General features: G+C 35.3%; 1 protein-coding gene across 2 annotated transcripts; it reads right to left on the bottom strand.

Moving 5' to 3' along the window:
• Positions 1-1,543: 1,543 nt before the first annotated feature.
• LOC144425808 (uncharacterized) lies at positions 1,544-19,393 on the bottom strand. 2 transcript variants are annotated; one of them, XM_078115482.1, is made up of 9 exons: positions 19,235-19,393; positions 18,488-18,778; positions 17,736-17,828; positions 17,398-17,583; positions 16,915-16,977; positions 16,252-16,368; positions 15,905-15,955; positions 4,546-4,712; positions 1,544-2,094 (listed from the first exon to the last, which is right to left on the bottom strand). In XM_078115482.1, the coding sequence occupies exons 2-9, from the start codon at positions 18,747-18,749 to the stop codon at positions 1,903-1,905; spliced, it is 1,131 nt and encodes a 376-aa protein (XP_077971608.1). In that variant the 5' UTR covers positions 18,750-18,778; positions 19,235-19,393; the 3' UTR covers positions 1,544-1,902. The 2 variants fall into 2 exon arrangements, with proteins under 2 accessions (XP_077971608.1, XP_077971607.1); XM_078115481.1 differs by lacking the exons at positions 1,544-2,094; positions 4,546-4,712 and adding an exon at positions 12,831-13,285 and having other exon boundaries at positions 15,723-15,955.
• Between the last annotated feature and the right edge of the window lie 1,072 nt (positions 19,394-20,465).

Genomic DNA, 20,465 nt, shown 5'->3' with positions numbered 1-20,465 from the left:
TAGTTCAAAAATTTATAACAAATTCTTTAAAAGATAAGCGTAAAATTACCCAAAGTTTGCGATAGTTTGTCAACAAATTTTTTTTATCATTCTCGAGTTCAAACTTACAAAAACCGACAAAACGTTCGCCAATTGTTGGGACGACCCATATGGACAAAGATAGCTCAGGCACATTCCTTTGTGATTATTACTACCCCCATCTATAACTTGCTTAATATACAAACAGATAAATTATTCCAACTTTACGCGAATTATAAATACATAAATCTTATGTTTGACAATCTAAAAGCATTTGTACAAAATATTATTTTTAACTAAAACACTGATTATAACGTGCAAGGAAGTGCAATGAATTAACTTTACAAATATTCATAAAAAAGGGCTTGAAATCCAAAACCATTGGATGTATCTTAGTACCCACTCATTTACCAACTCTTTGTTTTTATACTTAACTTTGAGGTGTATTAAATTGATCCGTTCTGAAAAATTTCCGGTCTTTCCAAATACATAGTAAATTTTAACGCACTTTTGTCTACTTACACAAAGCTTTAATCATATCTTTGTCATATTGTGGAACTGAACTCCGGCGGGACGGACAAAATAAGAGGTTAAAAATCTTGTCAGAAACGATGCCAATTTCATCTGATCACAACGGTTCTGATTTATTCAAATTTTTCTGCTATTTGTCTGAGTATGTGAGTATGAGGTCATCGTTCCACATTCTTGAAACCCTTGCACATAAAGTATCCCCCACAAACCTACATAGGTTGTTCACAAGCGCGATAGAAGGGTGTTTATGAGGCGATGTATCATGGAATTATTTCAATCCGCTATTTTCACGATTTATTTTTTGAAGATATCTGCTTTCCTATCGTATAATTTACCAATTTCACATTCAAAGTGAGTTAAATTTCTGAATATCTATATCCTGCCCTGTATCCAAACATATTGTCGGGTATTGGTGATTGTCACAGTCATTGAAGAACTAAGGACTACCGGAAACTAAAGATACAAATCATACTATACTCATTCATTCATTGTTTGCGATGTTTTGCACAGCCGATATTCATTTTTTCGGTATTTTCATCAACATTTAAATAATAGAATCTAGCCCTGTCTAAGTGAATAAAACGGCGTTTAGAATGCGACTGAGTTTCGTTTTCGGGCCAGTAGAACTTTTGGTAACCATTTGTCAAGTAGTAAAGCTGGCGACGGGTTTCAAATTAACATGTATAGACGATCTGACACCACGATCGAAATATTTTATGTATTCAGCAAAGGGATGCTTTTTAACGTAATTAACGCATCAAGCAACCCACTTAGCAAGTTTCAACCTCTTAAGTGAGCACTCATTGTTCAAACAATTCGGTGAACGTTTTCATCTTTTTGCTCATTCAATTAATTCCAGTCCTTGTGTTCTCACGAAATAAATTATCCTAATTTCACAAACCTATTTCGTGATCAACATGATTCCTCTGAGGAACATAAGCAGAAAAAACAAAGATATTGCACATAAGCTGATTTTATTATGATTAAAAATTTCTCAAATTCCAAAATCACGCAAATAAATCTCCAAACTTTACTCAAATTAGGCCTTTGTCCACTCAGTATAGTAAGATCAACAAAAAGAAACAATTTTTCTGAATTAACCCTATGAAAATCCCTCGATAAAATATGATATTGAATAAATTGTTGGGGAATTTCAAAAAGTAGGAATCATCTTTACGTTTAGATAATTTTATTATTAACAGTTTAAAAATTTACCATAATTCAATTTACCTTTTTATAGCTGTGATAACGACATGGATCGGCGTGAGGCTAATCGGATAAATTTAACTAGGATTCAATGATTCATATTTTATTGATAATAAAGGAACAAAATACAACCAGACAGACATTACATTATATCAGGATCTCACAAATTACTCCATTCCACGCCCAGGTAGGACGACCATAAAACATCCCTTGACGACGATCATTCGGGTCTACTTTAACATAGAGATAAACATTTGTGCGATCTTTATATTTAATTCCCGTGGTTGGATCACCTGGATACCATTTAGTGAATGAATCTGCAGGTGTGACGTCACCAGTCTAAAAAAAAATCAGATGGCGTTTATCACTGAATCGAGCATGATCACGCATTTATAGTCATGAATGATGTTTTTCATGAAATTTTTCATCAAAATACGATATATTATTATTGATCCATGCTTGGTCGAATGTAAATGCAAGTATTTCTAGTCTCTCATATGATAATATTTAAAACTTCATGTTCATACGTTTGGTAAAGATTTGTCTAAAACTATTGCACTGCACAATTCCTTTATTACTCTACGCAGTTCAGTGCAAGACCAGTCTTCTGATGATTAGGTGAAACAATACATATTATCATTGATCCATGCTTGGTCAAAAGTAAATGCAAATATTTCTAATCTCTCTTGCCTTTCCATGTAGTACTTCATGTTCATGCTCTGGGCGAAGGCTTTTCCAAAGCTATAATATTGCACAATTACTGTTAGATAAAACTTGAAGCAGTTCAGTGCAACAACAGAGATATATAAATAAAGAATGGGATTCTTTCTCATTTCCGCGGGACCAAAATGAAGACTCGCTTGTTTAGTCGATAGACTTCCAACTTTTCCGAGATGCGTAATGCATTTCCTTATGGGATTTGACCATTTACGTCGATTTTTCTTGCATATTCTCCCGATCTTGATTCGTTTTTCATGATGTATCAAACGCTAATATATCCCAGCCCACCATACGGTTCCAAGTTTGGTTATTTTTTTCAATTTGCAAATGTCGTGGATTAACAATATGGCCAACGTATCAGTTAAAAGCGAACAATAACGACCACAGAACATTAACCAAGATGGGTTTTCGGAATCGCTTCCCCATTCACTAGTATTTGGCCATATTATATCGTCGTAAGTATTTTGCGTGGCGATCTCAATATCATTGCGTGGCATCTAAATGGAACTAAAGGGAGCTCCAGAAATGTGTCTACCAATATGTAGGTAACTAATTCTGTTCGCCTACTTTACATCAAGTTTTGTGAAAGGACTGAAACCCATGGGCAGGGAATCTGGATAACACAAACAGTACCCGAACTCGTAATAGAACGCAAATAAGGTAAATCAGAAAAAATAAGGTAAATCAGAAAAAATAAGGTAAATCAGAAAAATTATTACCTAACCCCAACCTGGTACGCACACTACGATAGTACCAACCAAAGTGTGCTTCGCTCTCAACCGAAGACTTAGGTGAAATGTTTCCCGTGGAAGTTATTGCGTTTTTATTATGATATCAGTCGAAAAGGGTGACCGTTCATTTGAACTCATACATTTGCACCCGTATATCCGCAGGTTCAGTCTATATGAGGGTGGTAAAACCTATAGGTTAGAATTCATGGGTGTCAGGTGCAATTGTCGTGGGTTCATATTACGGGTTCAAATGTGCGTGGGTTAAAATGTAATGAAACCGGCAAAAACAATTGCTTTCACATATATATATTGCGTAATCGCATGAACAACCAAACTTTCTCAAGAACGAGATCCACATCAGGCTCTAAATTCCCAACTTGAATTTAATTGTATTTGAATATCCAGAAAGTGTCGCATATACATCCATATGCGGAGAACTCGGTACTAAAATAGACGAAAAGCAGGCCAAAACCAGATGCAACACGAAGAAAGTTTGGAAGCATAAATGCGTAAATGGCCGCAATCAAATTGTCCCGCACTGAGATAGTGAGTGCTACACGTGTCTTCTGATAGAATTAGATGAATAGGTTGTTGCGGAACAACTGGAAATAACTTCCAATGTACGATGAAGCCGCAAGTTATACAAAGCGAATGTAAAGATCATGTCAACTTCATAGAGAAACAGGGCCAAGCAGCGCGATTCAATAGTTTAGACTTGTGGTAAAACACAGGCGTGTCCACGCGAATGGGATGGGGCAGCACATTTGTATTTCACATAGAACTTTAACCGTGTCATAGCAACTTGATTACGTCAGAGCTAACCTTAGTCTTTATGATTTTCACCTTTCAAATGTTTTTCCTCTCCTTTTTCTTCATATACTTGTATCTAAAATTTAATTTATGGTGGGACACCGACATAAATGAATGGGATACTCATAAAATATTGGTGGTAAGACTGGTGGCATTGCAAATCATTTAAGATATAGCAATATTTTTTTTTGCTTGCTCATTTACCATTTCCAAAGCTTCATTACAGCGCTGTGTTTGAGGCCCAAGTTGTAAACTTGAAGTGGAATTAATATTGGTATAATTTTTAAATATCGGATAACATTAACGCCAAGACAATCAAAAACTTCTGAGTAAATTTACTCGGATTCAGAAACAGATAAAACCTAAAAAATGTATTCGATATACCGCCTGCGCTGTCGTAGATAATAAAATAACCCAAGATTTCTCAAACATTTTTGACCGTGTCTCACCACCTCACACTCTGCCCATCTCGTAATATATTTTATATTCCTACAGATGAGAATAATTGGCATAACTATATGATACTAACCATTGGATCAATCTTAATTCCTGTCCATATTTGAACCCACTTCTTTTCCTTTGGCATATTCCTTCTCGTGTAATTCATAATCGCATTATAAGATCCTTCATCTCGAATCAAACCAACATCTGCGTTACGTTTCTTACAAATATCAACTGCTTTGTCGTAGTTGACATCTCGTACAATTCGTATCACAGCGAAATAACAGAGATTTCCAACCTTTAGTTCGCAGTTTCCTGAAATGAAACAACAATTTATTTTAAATTCAAAATCAAGCGAGTAGTATTTTTCAAAAAATCATTGCTACAAATAAGAAGCAAAGAAACTTCTAACAATATTTTAATGTATTCAAATCTGATCAAATTAGCCGGCTCAACTTGTCGTATTTGGGAATGCATATATTGCTCATATTCTTCCTGGATTAGATAATTGAAAAGAATGTCATATTTGATAAACGATATGATTCATCAAATATTCATAAACTACAACTTGGATTGGATAAAGTACTCAACTGGAGAAAGAGTCGTTTCCAATGTTGTGTTAGTCTTTGTTGTTTTCCAAATTTACTGTTCCTAGACAGACTCAAAAATGTAGTTCGTCGGGGAAATAATGTCATTTAGACCGGTTTCCTACAATATTTTTATTCAAAATCCAGAAACATGAGCACTTTCCGCTCAATTAATTGAAAATCTACCTTGGTATTGGTTACTTCGTGGGAAGAAATTAATTAAAAAAATTCATACTATTAAATCTGCTATTCTGAGCAAGCATTGTTCTACTTTGTAACTTTTCAACTATTGCGCTTAAATGTATTCCGGTGATCTAAAATACCATAAAAATACCTTTCATTATCTCATCGTTCGTTTCCTTCTTGCGATCCAATTCTTTTATCAAATTTATATTTGTTTGTTGAACTTGAAGCAAATCTAATGAAGAAATAACAATTAGATATTCAGAATACAATATTTAATATTCTTTGTTCCGTATATTGTTCGAGAAACACCAGCCTAAAAACGTTTTTGTGATAGTAGTTACCCATCATGATTGTTAGCTTTAATGAATCATATCCTCATCGATTAATTTACTTAATTTACCTTTCTTCATTTCGTCGCTTGTTTTCTTTTGTTCAAACAATTCTTCCACCAAAATTTTATTCGTCTGTTGAACTTCAACCAAATCTAAGAAATGAAATATTATATTGAGTCAGTCAGTGTAGCTTTTTATAAATACATGGATATTCGAGTTCAGAGCACTTCTGAGTCGAGTGAGATATTGAATGATTTTCCACGACTGCAAAATCCAACTCTCAGAGAACTGCATTCGTGACCCAACATATTCGAAACATATTAGATTCTGACTTTGCTAAATTAATAATTTTGACGCAATAAAACCTTTGGCTTTATGGGGTTCAAATACTAGAAAGGAGACTAAAAACAACTTCACCAGTCAGAAATGTGCAACAACCTTTTTTCAAATCTTTGATCTCAATAGAATGTTGCGCAGTTTTTGTTGCGTTTTGTACCTCACTCTCCGATTTCAGCTGCCAATTGAGTCTCACAATCACGATTGTCAATGTTAGAGGGGTCGCCACTGATACTTCGCGTTTAATAGGTTCAACGAAAGCGTGAACTATATCCGTTAAACATTTCTAATAGACACGATTTGAATAATTCCCCTTTGAATTCGATTTGTTTTCAATGGTTCAGCTAATACACTCTTATCTGTAGACGAATATATAACCAACCTTTCTTCATTTTCTTTATTTCGCCAGATTGCTGTTCAACATTCCTTTCAAGTTTGTTAATCTTTGCTGATTGCTCTTTAGACTTGCTGCCACTTTCCGTTGAAAAATAAATTCTGTTTTTGTTTTATGTTTTATTTATAACAGAAACATCTTGAATTTCAGTTCAATTTTCTTTAGGACCACAAACCTTTTTAAAGAAACTTTACATACATTTGAGTATTTGTGAACATATTTCTAGCTATTTTCAATGAAAATTAATTGGATGAAGAATTCTAACCGTCATTTCCAGAACCATCAATTTTTTCCATTTTATTTTCGAAGTTTTCTTCCAGTTTCCTTAAATCTGATCTGATATTTCCAATATCTGGATGAAGATAGAAAACCCATTAATATAAATTTAAATCATTTTATCAGATTACAAATAAAATCGTTGGTAAATGAGAACACTTTGACGCCATGTCCAAATGCAGAGATTTGATTCTGCACTCGATCTATGGACCAGGGGGGGGTTAATTCTGTACTCTATGGCCAAGGGTGTCAGCTCCACGGGCCACAAAATTATTTTTGCTTTGCTCGCGGGCCACAATAGTGTCGAGAATAGGTAAACAGTGCAATACAAAACAAACACGTTTAGAATGCAAACACATAGTTATCAGACATAGCCATCCAAGGCTAATAGAATCCGTATTAGATTTTTAGTTTTCTATTGTTAGCATATATTCCCGACCAAAAAGATAGGAAGCCAGATAATAGTTTAGAGTGCCAATCACATCATTCAACTTCGCTAGTTGCCTCAACTAGCCATAACACTAGTCAATTCATTGACATAAATGATTTAACAATATGTAGAAAGATTTTTCTGATTAATTTTATTACAAAACAACACGAAATGCTATTTTTGGATTACTCTCCGAATGTGACGCGGACCACAGATAATGAAGCGGTGGGCCACATGTGGCCCGCGGGCTTGGGTTTGGACCACCCTGTTCTATGCTCTTCTATATGTCTATGGATTCAGATCTACCAAATACAAAAATAAATATTTTCAATATATAACCTAAAATAAAAATTGTAAACGGTATCTTTTCCAATGTTTTCATAAGTTTTTATATCTAATCGAACGAGGTTCTTCAACAACTATCATACTCGCCTAAAATATTCCTGGATACTAAAGGAAACAAGTCAGCAGTATTTTGAGACTGTAGCGCATGCTTGGATTTGTACGTAAGCGGAAACTCTTTGTCATGCAGATGTTCTTCAATGTTGAAACCTGGTCTGTCCCATCTTACAGTAACCGGATCACATTGTGCAATCTGGCAACCCGGCTTGGGAGAGCAGTGGAACACTGTTTCATCTCGACTCCAGGATGAAGCGAAGACGTAAATTAAGATGAAAACGATTGAGATTTTCATCTCTCGATTTCAGTGTAGTTAAGTATTAACTGAATGAAGAAAAGTTCTAATTAGAATTAAAAAGTTATGTCAAACGTGCGCAGAGCAAGTTTGATTTGTTTCGAAAATTACATACATCAGACAACGCTATTTGTAGCCGAGTCAGTAAAAATTCAGAAGGAGCGTAGCATACTAGCATTTATAGAATGAGAAAAGATCATTTAAAAACGACATTGAAAATTCATAATAGACATGAGCGTTTTGTAAAGGCGTTCAATACTAATAAACGTGGTCGATTAGAGCAAAGGCATATTTTTCTAAAAGATGCGTAGAAAATCTTAAAAATGATCTTACTCAGAATCGGCTTAGACTTTTTAAAGATGACATAGCTTATCCACACGCAATATGGCAATATTAAAAAGGACATAACATTTTTATAACATCATATCCTTATAGTAGCAATGAGCATCAATAGATAAGGCGTAGCTTTCTTTAACTGGCATAAAAAGCACATTGTTAAGTGTTTGCCTCCTTCTATCTTTTCTCCCCTTGTATACAAAATTTTTTGTTATTGTCCGAAATTTCCATATTGGAATTGAGTATTTCCATATTGGACGTTGGCATAATCTATCAGCCTATATTTCTGTCTCCTAGAGCCATCGAGGGGAGGTCGCTCCTTTGTTGCTACCTGCGAGGGGAATTGTAAAAAAAGTTCCGGACAAGGTAAAAAGCGGACGTTCCTTCGGTGTGCGATGAAAAAAAAAACGAAGGTCGTTGCGCCTGACGAATGACATAAAGTCGTCCAGCGTGCTACCCCCAAATTCTTTTGACCGTTGATTTGTTCCAATAACACATTATAAACCGGTCACCACTAATTGAAGTCGAATTTTATCATTTTTGGTGTCTGTGATCACTCATCAGTGACGAAACTTGACCTCAATTACCTTGTATCTCCCAAATATGGCATCTCTACCTATTACCGTTCTCGAGATATAATATAAAATCAGTGGAGCGTGACTGGGGAGTAACAAAACTCTGTTTACAAATTGTTCAAACAATATTTGCAGTCATATTCATCTCTTCAGATTCCAAAATCTCTCAGAGACCCTCAACAGGCCAAAATCATTGGGACGTGTGAGAAATCAAATTCTACTTATAAATGATTCAGATAATTTTTCAAGTCATGCCCATGTCTTTAGATTTTCGATACGACCTTTCGGAAGCCTTCAATAAGTCAAAACCATTGGAGCGTGACTGGGGGACATGGAGGAAAAAATTCAGCTTAAAATTTATTTAAATAATTTTTCCACCCGTGCCCGTGTCCTTAGATTTTTGATATGGCCTCTCAAAATCCTGCAATATGCCAAAGTCACTGGACCGTGACTAGGGAGTAGGAGAAAAACAAAATTTTGAAAAGGGCATTTAACTAATTTTTCAAACTATTCCTATCTACTCTGTTTCTTGATAGCTTCAATCTGATATGCACAACGTTCCGAAGTCACTAGAGCGTTACGGGGAGGGGGAATTACCAAGTTCCCGGTGATAAAATATTCGATTAAATATTCTCTTCAACAATCGAACATCGCTTTGTCCAATATCCCATTCCAAGAGCTCAGAATCGTTCAAAATCAATAGTACCCAAATGGACGTGGCTTCCCACGTGTTTCTCACCACTTAGGGGGCGGAGACTTCACTCTCACCCTCAATACTACTTGAAACAAATTCTATTACTCGGACAAACGCTTTTCCGCCCCGGAAACCAAGCTAAACAACCGTTAAACGCCGAAATTACTCGAGCGTGTCTTTTTTGGCCACTTACGCTAACCCAGTGCTTACCTTTCTACCCTGGCGGACCGGTAAAACTAAATTAAATGTACTCGCGGACCGGCAAAAAATTGAAATGACCGGAACATAAAAGAATAACATATATTTGCGTAATACAATGCAATGTCGGGCACTCAATATGCATCTAGACAAAAAAGGCACACTCAAAAACAGCTCACACGAAGAAAAACTATCGAATAATGTGCCGACCAAAAATATTTGCGTAATGAAAGGCAGTGCTGGGTACCCATTATGCGTAAGAAAGGCACACATAAAACATCTCACATAAAAAAACATGTACATGCCAAATCATGTACAAACGCAATTAACTCCAGTGAAAATTTTGCTGCTGTTTAGTTTCCAATATAATATTGCAAGCGATGCCTCAAAGAAGTTTCTGCAACACGTAGCCCTGCAGCGGCGTGCAGCCAATTTCCTTGCTTCGCTTTAATTAAAGCAACAGATGAAAATATTTTTATATATAAGTAATAAAAATATAAGCAACTCGTTGAAAATACGGACAACAGTTTGATTGCTCGATTACTTAGCGATGAGTATTCGTTATCAAGAGATATCCAAAATTGTGACTACTGTAAAGTAGAATCACAATTTGAATCAAGCTTTTTCATTGGGTTCATCATATTAATCCCTCTGCAGTTGATCGATGATTCAAACAGGATGAATTAACATTACAATGACAAAGTCGTCGGTAATTTGGCACTAGGCTCAAAATCCTACTTTGTCTGCTCAAGATACTGGGAAAGATCTCAGCGGCCCATGCTTTTTTGCGCTCGTCGTGACCACCTGCCATATTTTACTGGAGTATTATACTTTTCTTGACTGTTTTTTGGTTTGAAAAAAGAAATATGCATAACGTTTTATTTGGATGGTCATATTAATCAGGAAAAGAAAAAGCATGCATGCCAATTTTTAGGTTTCTGAATCTTGCGTGATTTGATGGAGCGCATTCACGATGAATCGTAGCCGAAAAAGCAAAAAGTGTGATTCCTTGGCGCCAAGATGTCGCGAAAGACGTCGCAATATGACGGCGGAAGAGAAATTGCGTAATAAAGCAACCTCGTCTTCGGTAAAGAGATCGGAGCGCATTCGAGATGAATCGGAGCCGAAAAAGCGAAAAGTATAATTACTCGGCGCCAAGATGTCGCAATATGACGGCGGAAGATAAATTGCGTAATAAACCAACGCAACCTCGTCCTCGGTAAAGCGATTTAGACGGCATAAAAACAACAAAACACCGAAATTTTCTCCGGTCCGCGGTTCCGGTCCGCGGACCGGCGGTTGGGAACCAATTCGTCTAACCCGATCATGTGGACACTGTCCCCGATCTAAATGACAAGTTTCGTCCGGATCGGTTCCACAGTTTCCCGGGAAACAATCGTTTTCGACACTGATTGAGCTTACGCACCAAAGTGCTCTCGGTTGCCTAACAATCAAGCGGCGTTGCGTTTAATAATATCTAGTTTTCCACGTATTAGGACTATGGGCATTTTCCAAAAAGCGTTTATTTTAGAAATAGAACGCAGTCGATTTGAGAAAAGGATACTTCTGAAAAAACGTAGCAACTCCCTTTTCAGTAATGGCTTAGTGTTTTTAAGGAAGTGGCATATCCTATTCAGACACTAAGTAGCCTTATCAGAAGTGGCTTTGCGTTTTCATTACGGCATATCCCTTACGTGGATATAGCCCATTCAAAAATGACGAACTTTGTTTATTGTACCCATACTTTTTAAAATATTCGCTACACTTTGTTATTACATGAATTTTCCCGAATGTGGCAATTCTGATATTATTTATAGCGAACCTATATTTTTGTCTTCTAGTACCCTCGGGTGACGTTGCGTTTGATAAGTTTAAAAATGATTATAGAGAATTTAACGGTATCAAGACTTCTCAGCGCATAAGGAATAAGTCGGTATCAATATAAAGTTTTTCCTTTTCAAACTCAGATTCTTGCGAACTATTTTACAAACCAGTAAGTTAGCTCCATAAAGTCGATATTAAAATATACTGATAATATAGTTTCTATAGCGTCGCTTTTATGCCTAAAAATTTACCGCGGTCGTATATTTATGGAAGCAGACGCTTATTACGTCATGACAGTTTCAGATCTTAATCGGATTAGCGATGTCGCGTGATGGGATAAACAATGACATCGCCGAATTAATTTAAGTTTATCGCAATATTCTATTTTTAAAAAAATCGCAATAAATTTAAAATATAAGTTGACATATGCTATCAAAATCTACAGTAAAGTTAGGTGAATCCAATAGTAATTAAGTAATTGAAAAATAAACACAATTAGTTCATAAATTTATAACAAATTCTTTAAAAGATAAGCGTAAAATTACCCAAAGTTTGCGATAGTTTGTCTCAGTATGTGAGTATGAGGTCATCGTTCCACATTCTTGAAACCCTTGCACATAAGTATCCCCCACAAACACAGGTTGTTCACAAGCGCGATAGAAGGGTGTTTATGAGGCGATGTATCATGGAATTATTTCAATCCGCTATTTTCACGATTTATTTTTTGAAGATATCTGCTTTCCTATCGTATAATTTACCAATTTCACATTCAAAGTGAGTTAAATTTCTGAATATCTATATCCTGCCCTGTATCCAAACATATTGTCGGGTATTGGTGATTGTCACAGTCATTGAAGAACTAAGGACTACCGGAAACTAAAGATACAAATCATACTATACTCATTCATTCATTGTTTGCGATGTTTTGCACAGCCGATATTCAATTTTCTCGGTATTTTCATCAACATTTAAATAATAGAATCTAGCCCTGTCTAAGTGAATAAAACGGCGTTTAGAATGCGACTGAGTTTCGTTTTCGGGCCAGTAGAACTTTTGGTAACCATTTGTCAAGTAGTAAAACTGGCGACGGGTTTCAAATTAACATGTATAGACGATCTGACACCACGATCGAAATATTTTATGTATTCAGCAAAGGGACGCTTTTTAACGTAATTAACGCATCAAGCAACCCACTTAGCAAGTTTCAACCTCTTAAGTGAGCACTCATTGTTCAAACAATTCGGTAAACGTTTTCATCTTTTTGCTCATTCAATTAATTCCAGTCCTTGTGTTCTCACGAAATAAATTATCCTAATTTCACAAACCTATTTCGTGATCAACATGATTCCTCTGAGGAACATAAGCAGAAAAAACAAAGATTTTGCACATAAGCTGATTTTATTATGATTAAAAATTTCTCAAATTCCAAAATCACGCAAATAAATCTTCAAACTTTACTCAAATTAGGCCTTTGTCCACTCAGTATAGTAAGATCAACAAAAAGAAACATTTTTTTTGAATTAACCCTATAAAAATCCCCCGATAAAATATGATATTGAATAAATTGTTGGAAAATTTCAAAAAGTAGGAATCATCTTTACGCTTAGATGAATTTAATATTAACAGTTTAAAAATGATCATAATTTAATTTACCTTATTATAGCTGTGATAACGAAATGGATCAGCGTAAGGCTAATCGTATAAATTTCAATAAGAATTCACAGATTTATATTTTATTGATAATAAAGGAACAAAATACAACCAGACAGACATTTCATTATATCAGGATCTCACAAATAACTCCACGGAGCCCAAAGGTAGGATCACCATTCCCCATCCCTTGACGACGATACTGGTATAAATCAACATGAAGATAAACATTTGTGCGATCTTTATATTCAATTCCCGTGCGTGGATAATCTGGATACCATTTAGTGAATGAATATGCAGGTGTGACGTCACCAGTCTAAAGAAAATCAGATGGCGTTTATCACTGAATCGAGCATGATCACGCATTTATAGTCATGAATGATGTTTTTCATGAAATTTTTCATCAAAATACGATATATTATTATTGATCCATGCTTGGTCGAATGTAAATGCAAGTATTTCTAGTCTCTCATATGATAATATTTAAAACTTCATGTTCATACACTTGGTAAAGATTTGTCTAAAACTATTGCACTGCACAATTCCTTTATGACTCTACGCAGTTCAGTGCAAGACGAGTCTTCTGATGATTATGTGAAGCGACTGTGATATATATATTCTTGATCTATGCTTAGTCAAAAGTAAATGCAAATATTTCTAATCTCTCTTGCCTTTCCATGTAGTACTTCATGTTCATGCTCTGGGCGAAGGCTTTTCCAAAACTATAATATTGCACAATTACTGTTAGATTAAACTTGAAGCAGTTCAGTGCAACCACAGAGATATATAAATAAAGAATGGGATTCTTTCTCATTTCCGCGGGACCAAAATGAAGACTCGCTTGTTTAGTCGATAGACTTCCAACTTTTCTGAGATGCGTAATGCATTTCCTTATGGGATTTGACCATTTACGTCGATTTTTCTTGCATATTCTCCCGATCTTGATTCGTTTTTCATGATGTATCAAACGCTAATATATCCCAGCCCACCATACGGTTCCAAGTTTGGTTATTTTTTTCAATTTGCAAATGTCGTGGATTAACAATATGGCCAACGTATCAGTTAAAAGCGAACAATAACGACCACACAACATTAACCAAGATGGCTTTTCGGAATCGCTTCCCCATTCACTAGTATTTGGCCATATTATATCGCCGTAAGTATTTTGCGTGGCGATCTCAATATCATTGCGTGGCATCTAAATGGAACTAAAGGGAGCTCCAGAAATGTGTCTACCAATATGTAGGTAACTAATTCTGTTCGCCTACTTTACATCAAGTTTTGTGAAAGGACTGAAACCTATGGGCAGGGAATCTGGATAACACAAACAGTACCCGAACTCGTGATAGAACGCAAATAAGGTAAATCAGAAAAATAAGGTAAATCAGAAAAATTATTGCCTAACCCCAACCTGGTACGCACCCTACGATAGTACCAACCAAAGTGTGCTTCGCTCTCAACCGAAGACTTAGGTGAAATGTTTCCCGTGGAAGTTATTGCGTTTTTATTATGATATCAGTCGAAAAGGGTGACCGTACATTTGAACCCACATACATTTGCACCCGTATATCCGCGGGTTCAATCTATATGAGGGTGCTAAAACCTATAGACTAGAATTCATGGGTGTCAGGTGCAATTGTCGTGGGTTCATATTACGGGTTCAAATGTGCGTGGGTTAAAATGTAATGAAACCGGAAAAAACAATTGTTTTCACATATATATATTGCGTAATCGCATGAACAACCAAACTTTCTCAAGAACGAGATCCACATCAGGCTCTAAATTCCCAACTTGAATTTAATTGTATTTGAATATCCAGAAAGTGTCGCATATACATCCATATGCGGAGAACTCGGTACTAAAATAGACGAAAAGCAGGCCAAAACCAGATGCAACACGAAGAAAGTTTGGAAGCATAAATGCGTAAATGGCCGCAATCAAATTGTCCCGCACTGAGATAGTGAGTGCTACACGTGTCTTCTGATAGAATTAGATGAATAGGTTGTTGCGGAACAACTGGAAATAACTTCCAATGTACGATGAAGCCGCAAGTTATACAAAGCGAATGTAAAGATCATGTCAACTTCATAGAGAAACAGGGCCAAGCAGCGCGATTCAATAGTTTAGACTTGTGGTAAAACACAGGCGTGTCCATGCGAATGGGATGGGGCAGCACATTTGTATTTTACATAGAACTTTAACCGTGTCATAGCAACTTGATTACGTCAGAGCTAACCTTAGTCTTTATGATTTTTACCTTTCAAATGTTTTTTCTCTCCTTTTTCTTCATATACTTGTATCTAAAATTTAATTTATGGTGGGACACCGACATAAATGAATGGGATACTCATAAAGTATTGGTGGTAAGACTGGTGGCATTGCAAATCATTTAAGATATAGCAATATTTTTTTTTGCTTGCTCATTTACCATTTCCAAAGCTTCATTACAGCGCTGTGTTTGAGGCCCAAGTTGTAAACTTGAAGTGGAATAAATATTGGTATAATTTTTAAATATCGGATAACATTAACGCCAAGACAATCAAAAACTTCTGAGTAAATTTACTCGGATTCAGAAACAGATAAAACCTAAAAAATGTATTCGATATACCGCCTGCGCTGTCGTAGATAATAAAATAACCCAAGATGTCTCAAACATTTTTGACCGTGTCTCACCACCTCACACTCTGCCCATCTCGTAATATATTTTATATTCCTACAGATGAGAATAATTGGCATAACTATATGATACTAACCATTGGATCAATCTTAATTCCTGTCCATATTGAAGCCCACAACCTTCCCTTTGGAATATTACTTCTCAAGTAATTCATAACCGCACTGTAGGATTCTTCATCTCGAATCAAGCAAACATCTGCGTTACGTTTCTTACAAATATCAACTGCTTTGTCGTAGTTGACATCCCTTACCCGTTCACCACGTATCACAGCGAAATAGCAGAAATTGCCGACCTTTAATTTGCAGTTTTCTGAAATGGAAGAGCTGAATCAATCGTTGCATTGTGGAAGAAGCACCAGGTACCTTGAAACAAAACTTTAATATTCCAAATCAATCTTGCCGACATGAGAAAATGCAATGAAGCCAATAACGCAATGCGTCTGTTGTTTTCTGGTTGTGAATATCCAATAAAATTTATCACTTACTGACATTACTCGGCTTCGGCTACATTAAATTTAGAAATATCGTTTTGATTTATGACCACTTTAAAGTTGATTATTCATAAAATATTCATAAACTACAACTTGGATTGAATAAAGTATTCACCTGAAGCAGGAGTTGGTTTCAATGTTGTTTGAGTAGGTCTAGTTATCTGCTCGGATCTACTTGGAAGCATTTGAGACTTATCCGTAACAGCAAGTTTTTGCTCAATCCGGGATATCGCTAAATGTTAATATTAATATTACACATGATCTATTTACTTTTTGCTAATACAATAAAACTTCAGCCACGCAATTTCACACATTTCTAGCGTTTTTCATAGTTAGAGTATAGAGCTGAAAATAATCGAACACGTGTACTAATCTTAAACAGGCTCACAATAGTTCTTACAGTCATTCGGTAAAATAATGTCATTGTTTTTTGTAAATTCAAATTACAGTCAGGATAAGCTTATTCGCTCTCTGTGTTTTGTATCAGTTGTTTCACGAAATATCACATCTTCAAATAAAGTTATTGGAATAATGCTCTCGCTTCATTAAAACTGCCATGAAATATTTTTAATTTCATACTTTATAATGCTTCTTTACTGACAAACACAAAATCCCAAGATCTTAGAGATTGTTAACAAATGCTACGAATAGCAGTGTCATTTTGATAAAGCGGTTCTTCGTTTTTCAATATATTGCTCGGATACTTACAACCTTTAAGAAATGCTCCATGAAAATCCTATTATGTTGTCAAGAAAAAATTTTAGTGAACATATTTCACCTTTTTCCATCTTTTCGTTGTCGTTTATCAACTTATTATTCAAGTCTTGTACATCGGCCAAATCTAGTGAGAAAGTAATGCATTTTATTTTATTTCATATATTGTCTCTGAAAACAGCAGTTATAAAAACGTTTGTCATAGTAGTTCTCGAATGCGAAAAAATGAATAGAAGCCATGAAAGTGCTATGCTTGCATAAACATATAGGGGCATCCATAGAGAAGGAATCTGGATTATTTAAATTGCGAAAACTGCAGCTTCCAAACCTCAGTTCGACTATTTCAAATTCGAAATGATTTTATTAGGGTAAGTTCAAATTCACTAAGTATCCTAACTACCAACGCAAGAGACATGCGGCGGTAACGTCTCTGAAATGTAAAACCTGAAATTGTTTTGTGATCCAATTCATTCTCAAGTGTGAGCTACTTATTCAATTCATTGAGTAATTATTACTGAGACCCTCGTCACATCATGAATTCACCAACCTTTCTTCAGATCAGATATTTCGGTAGATTGTTTCACATTTTCTATTTTAAGTTCATTCAGTTCAATAGATTGCTTTGCATACTTTCTCAGTACATCATTAATTTGTCCAGATTGCTGAAGAGCCTTGTCACGAAGATTGCGAACTTCATCAGATTGTCTCTTAATTTCATTGTTAGCTTTTTGATCTGCGAAAAAATTAGGTTCAAATTCTTTTTCTATGAAAAACTTTTATTCAAATTTTAAAATTCAGAGCAATTTCTGTAAGACAATCAGAATTTCACTTATAAGATCATGTCTCACAATAAACGGACTGGTAAAACGTGTAGTCACTTTTCACCTGACATGCTATGCTCAAAATGATCGAGGTTTCTGCTGTTTTCAACGACGTTGTCTTCCAATTGTTTCAATTCCGACTTGATAGTTCCAATATCTGAATAAAAAGTAAGAACTATGAAAACTATTCCGAGTGTTTTAATGATACAAAGATTTGGTTGAAATATTATAAACAGAAATGATTGTTACCAAAATAATCCCGTATTCGAATTGAGTACTGAATCAAAAGTAAGGAGACTCTTATCTGCGCAGTTAACAGCAGATACTAAAATATATTCAAAGTTTATGAAACTATATATATTTAAGCGTTAGTGAGTGCGAATTGACGCCAGGCTTGCAACAGTAAAAGCTAGTTAGAGTTAGTGAGTTTTGCCTAACTGAAGCTTTGACTCAGTGTAAAATTGTAATAAAATAATAAAATTTAAATAATAAAACTTAATTGGCTATAATGTCAGAAAACAGCAAATGAACGCACAATCGCCATTGATAAAAGTATCGGTTATCAATATCACACAAGTTGTAAATTTGATGCTCGTTTTTGAATCTGACTTTGATATTGAGTTGCAATACCTGTTGTCATAGTGGATTTAGAGCGCAGGGAAAACGTAACAGTATAATAGAGTAGTTTTAGACGCAAACCACACCCAAGACTTTTCATAAATAGGCGTGAAGTATTCAATCGATGACAAACAACGCCTGTGATATAATGAGATAGCTTTGCCTTCAAGTATTTTAAACAGTAAATAAACCACTCACCTAAAATGTTCCTTGATACCAAGGGAAGCCAGTCGGCAGTATTCTGAGGTTGTGGAGTATTCTTAGATTTGCACGTAATCGGGAATTCTTTATCATGCAGATGTTCATCAAAGTTAAACCCTGGTCTGTCCCATCCTACAGCAACCGGATCACATTGTGCAATCTGGCAACCCGGCTTGGGAGAGCAGTGAAACACTGTTTCATCTTGGCACCAGGATGAATCGATGACGTAAATTAAAATAAAAACGATTGAGATTTTCATCTCGTGGTTTCAGTGTAGTTAAGTAGTGACTGAATAAAGAAAAGTTTTTGAATTGTTTATAGGGTTATTCTAATGTGAAATAAATTCTTATTATTGCGCAGTGTAAATTCTAAAACATTATTGTAGAAACTACAAAGCTTATGTAGGAATGACCATGTTTAGAAGTGATATAACTCTTTTGAAAAGACACAACCTTTTAAGAAAAAACAAGCCATTTTAAAAAAGAATCACAGTTCTTATGGATAGGATATTAATTTTATATAGCGGTGTACAATTTTGAAAAGTGCACGACCTCAGTCATAAGCCTAGCGGACAATTTAGGAAGGATCCGCTACCATTGCTCTGGCTTGTTAATGCGTAGAAATACAGAATATTTGACCACTGTTCATTTTTTTCGATGACGTCAAAGTTTAATGTTGTATTAAATTGTAATATGAATATATATTTCAGTCTGGTAAACTTCTCAGATCGATAAAATAACTCACTTTCTTTGTGTCCTTCTTACAAAACTATTTAAATGGTATTTAATCTCGGTTGAAAATAAACCATTTTATTTAATAGTAAATTCGTAACAAGTCATTCTTCAGAACGCTGTAACTAATCTATTAACCAGTTGCCCCATACAATCGATATCAAAGTTCACTAGTAAGGCTTCATCGTGTTGCTTTTTTTTGTTGTTGAAATATATACACATTCGACGGTACTCCCGTTTATATACACATTCGAATATATATATAAGCATTCACGTCGTGACGTCGTTTCAGATCAAATAAGATAATCGACATCGCGCGACCTTTGCTATGTCATAGACACATAGACAATGACATCGCCGAGCTAATATTAGTTTGTCGCAATATTCTATTTTAAAGAAATCACAATGAATTGTAAAACATAACTTTGCAAATACTAAGTACTTTAAAAGAAACAGAAAATTTACGCCTAATTACATATAATTAAAAAGCAATCGTATTTTGTTTAAGATTACAATATCATATTGCTATCAAGAGTTGGCGGTAAAGTTGCCTAAACTATCCGATAATTTATCAATAACTCAAGTTCAGTTATTTGAAAACTAGCTGCGTTTTGCATAATCCAGGCTTAGATAAATCGGTGCTATAGTTTTTGGCGCGATTTTGACAAATTAGAAAGAACGTAGAACCCATTTAAAATATAACTCGCATTTTCAGAAAAGCTATACGCATTTTTCAAAAGGCGTTTATTTTAGAAAAAGAGCGCGGCCGATTTAAAGAAGGCATACTTCATAAAAAAAAAACGTAGCAATTTTTAAAACTCCTTTTCCAGGAATGGCTTAGTGTTTTTGGAGAAGTGCAATATCCTTTTCAGATAAGAAGTAGCCATATCAGACGTGGCATTGCGTTTTGATTACGGAATATCCTCAATGATGGATATAGCCCATTCAAACATGACGAACTTTGTTTATTGTACCCATACTTTTTAAAATATTCGCTACACTTTGTTATTACATGAATTTTTCCGAGTGTGGCAATCCTGACATTATTTGTAGTCTACTGCGAACCTATATTTTAGTCTTCTGGTACCCTCAGGTGTCGCTGCGTTTGATAAGTTTCAAAACTGATTATATAGAATTTAACGATATCAAGACTTCTCAGCGCATAAGGAATAAGTCTAAATAATGCCACTATCAATATACAGTTTCTTTCTTTCAAACTCAGATTCTTACGAACTATTCTGTAT

This window comes from Styela clava, chromosome 8, assembly GCF_964204865.1.
Source record: "Styela clava chromosome 8, kaStyClav1.hap1.2, whole genome shotgun sequence".
NCBI lineage: Eukaryota > Metazoa > Chordata > Ascidiacea > Stolidobranchia > Styelidae > Styela > Styela clava.
The sequence above is the reverse complement of the archived record's forward strand: the minus strand, read 5'-3'. Positions and strand labels throughout refer to the sequence as shown.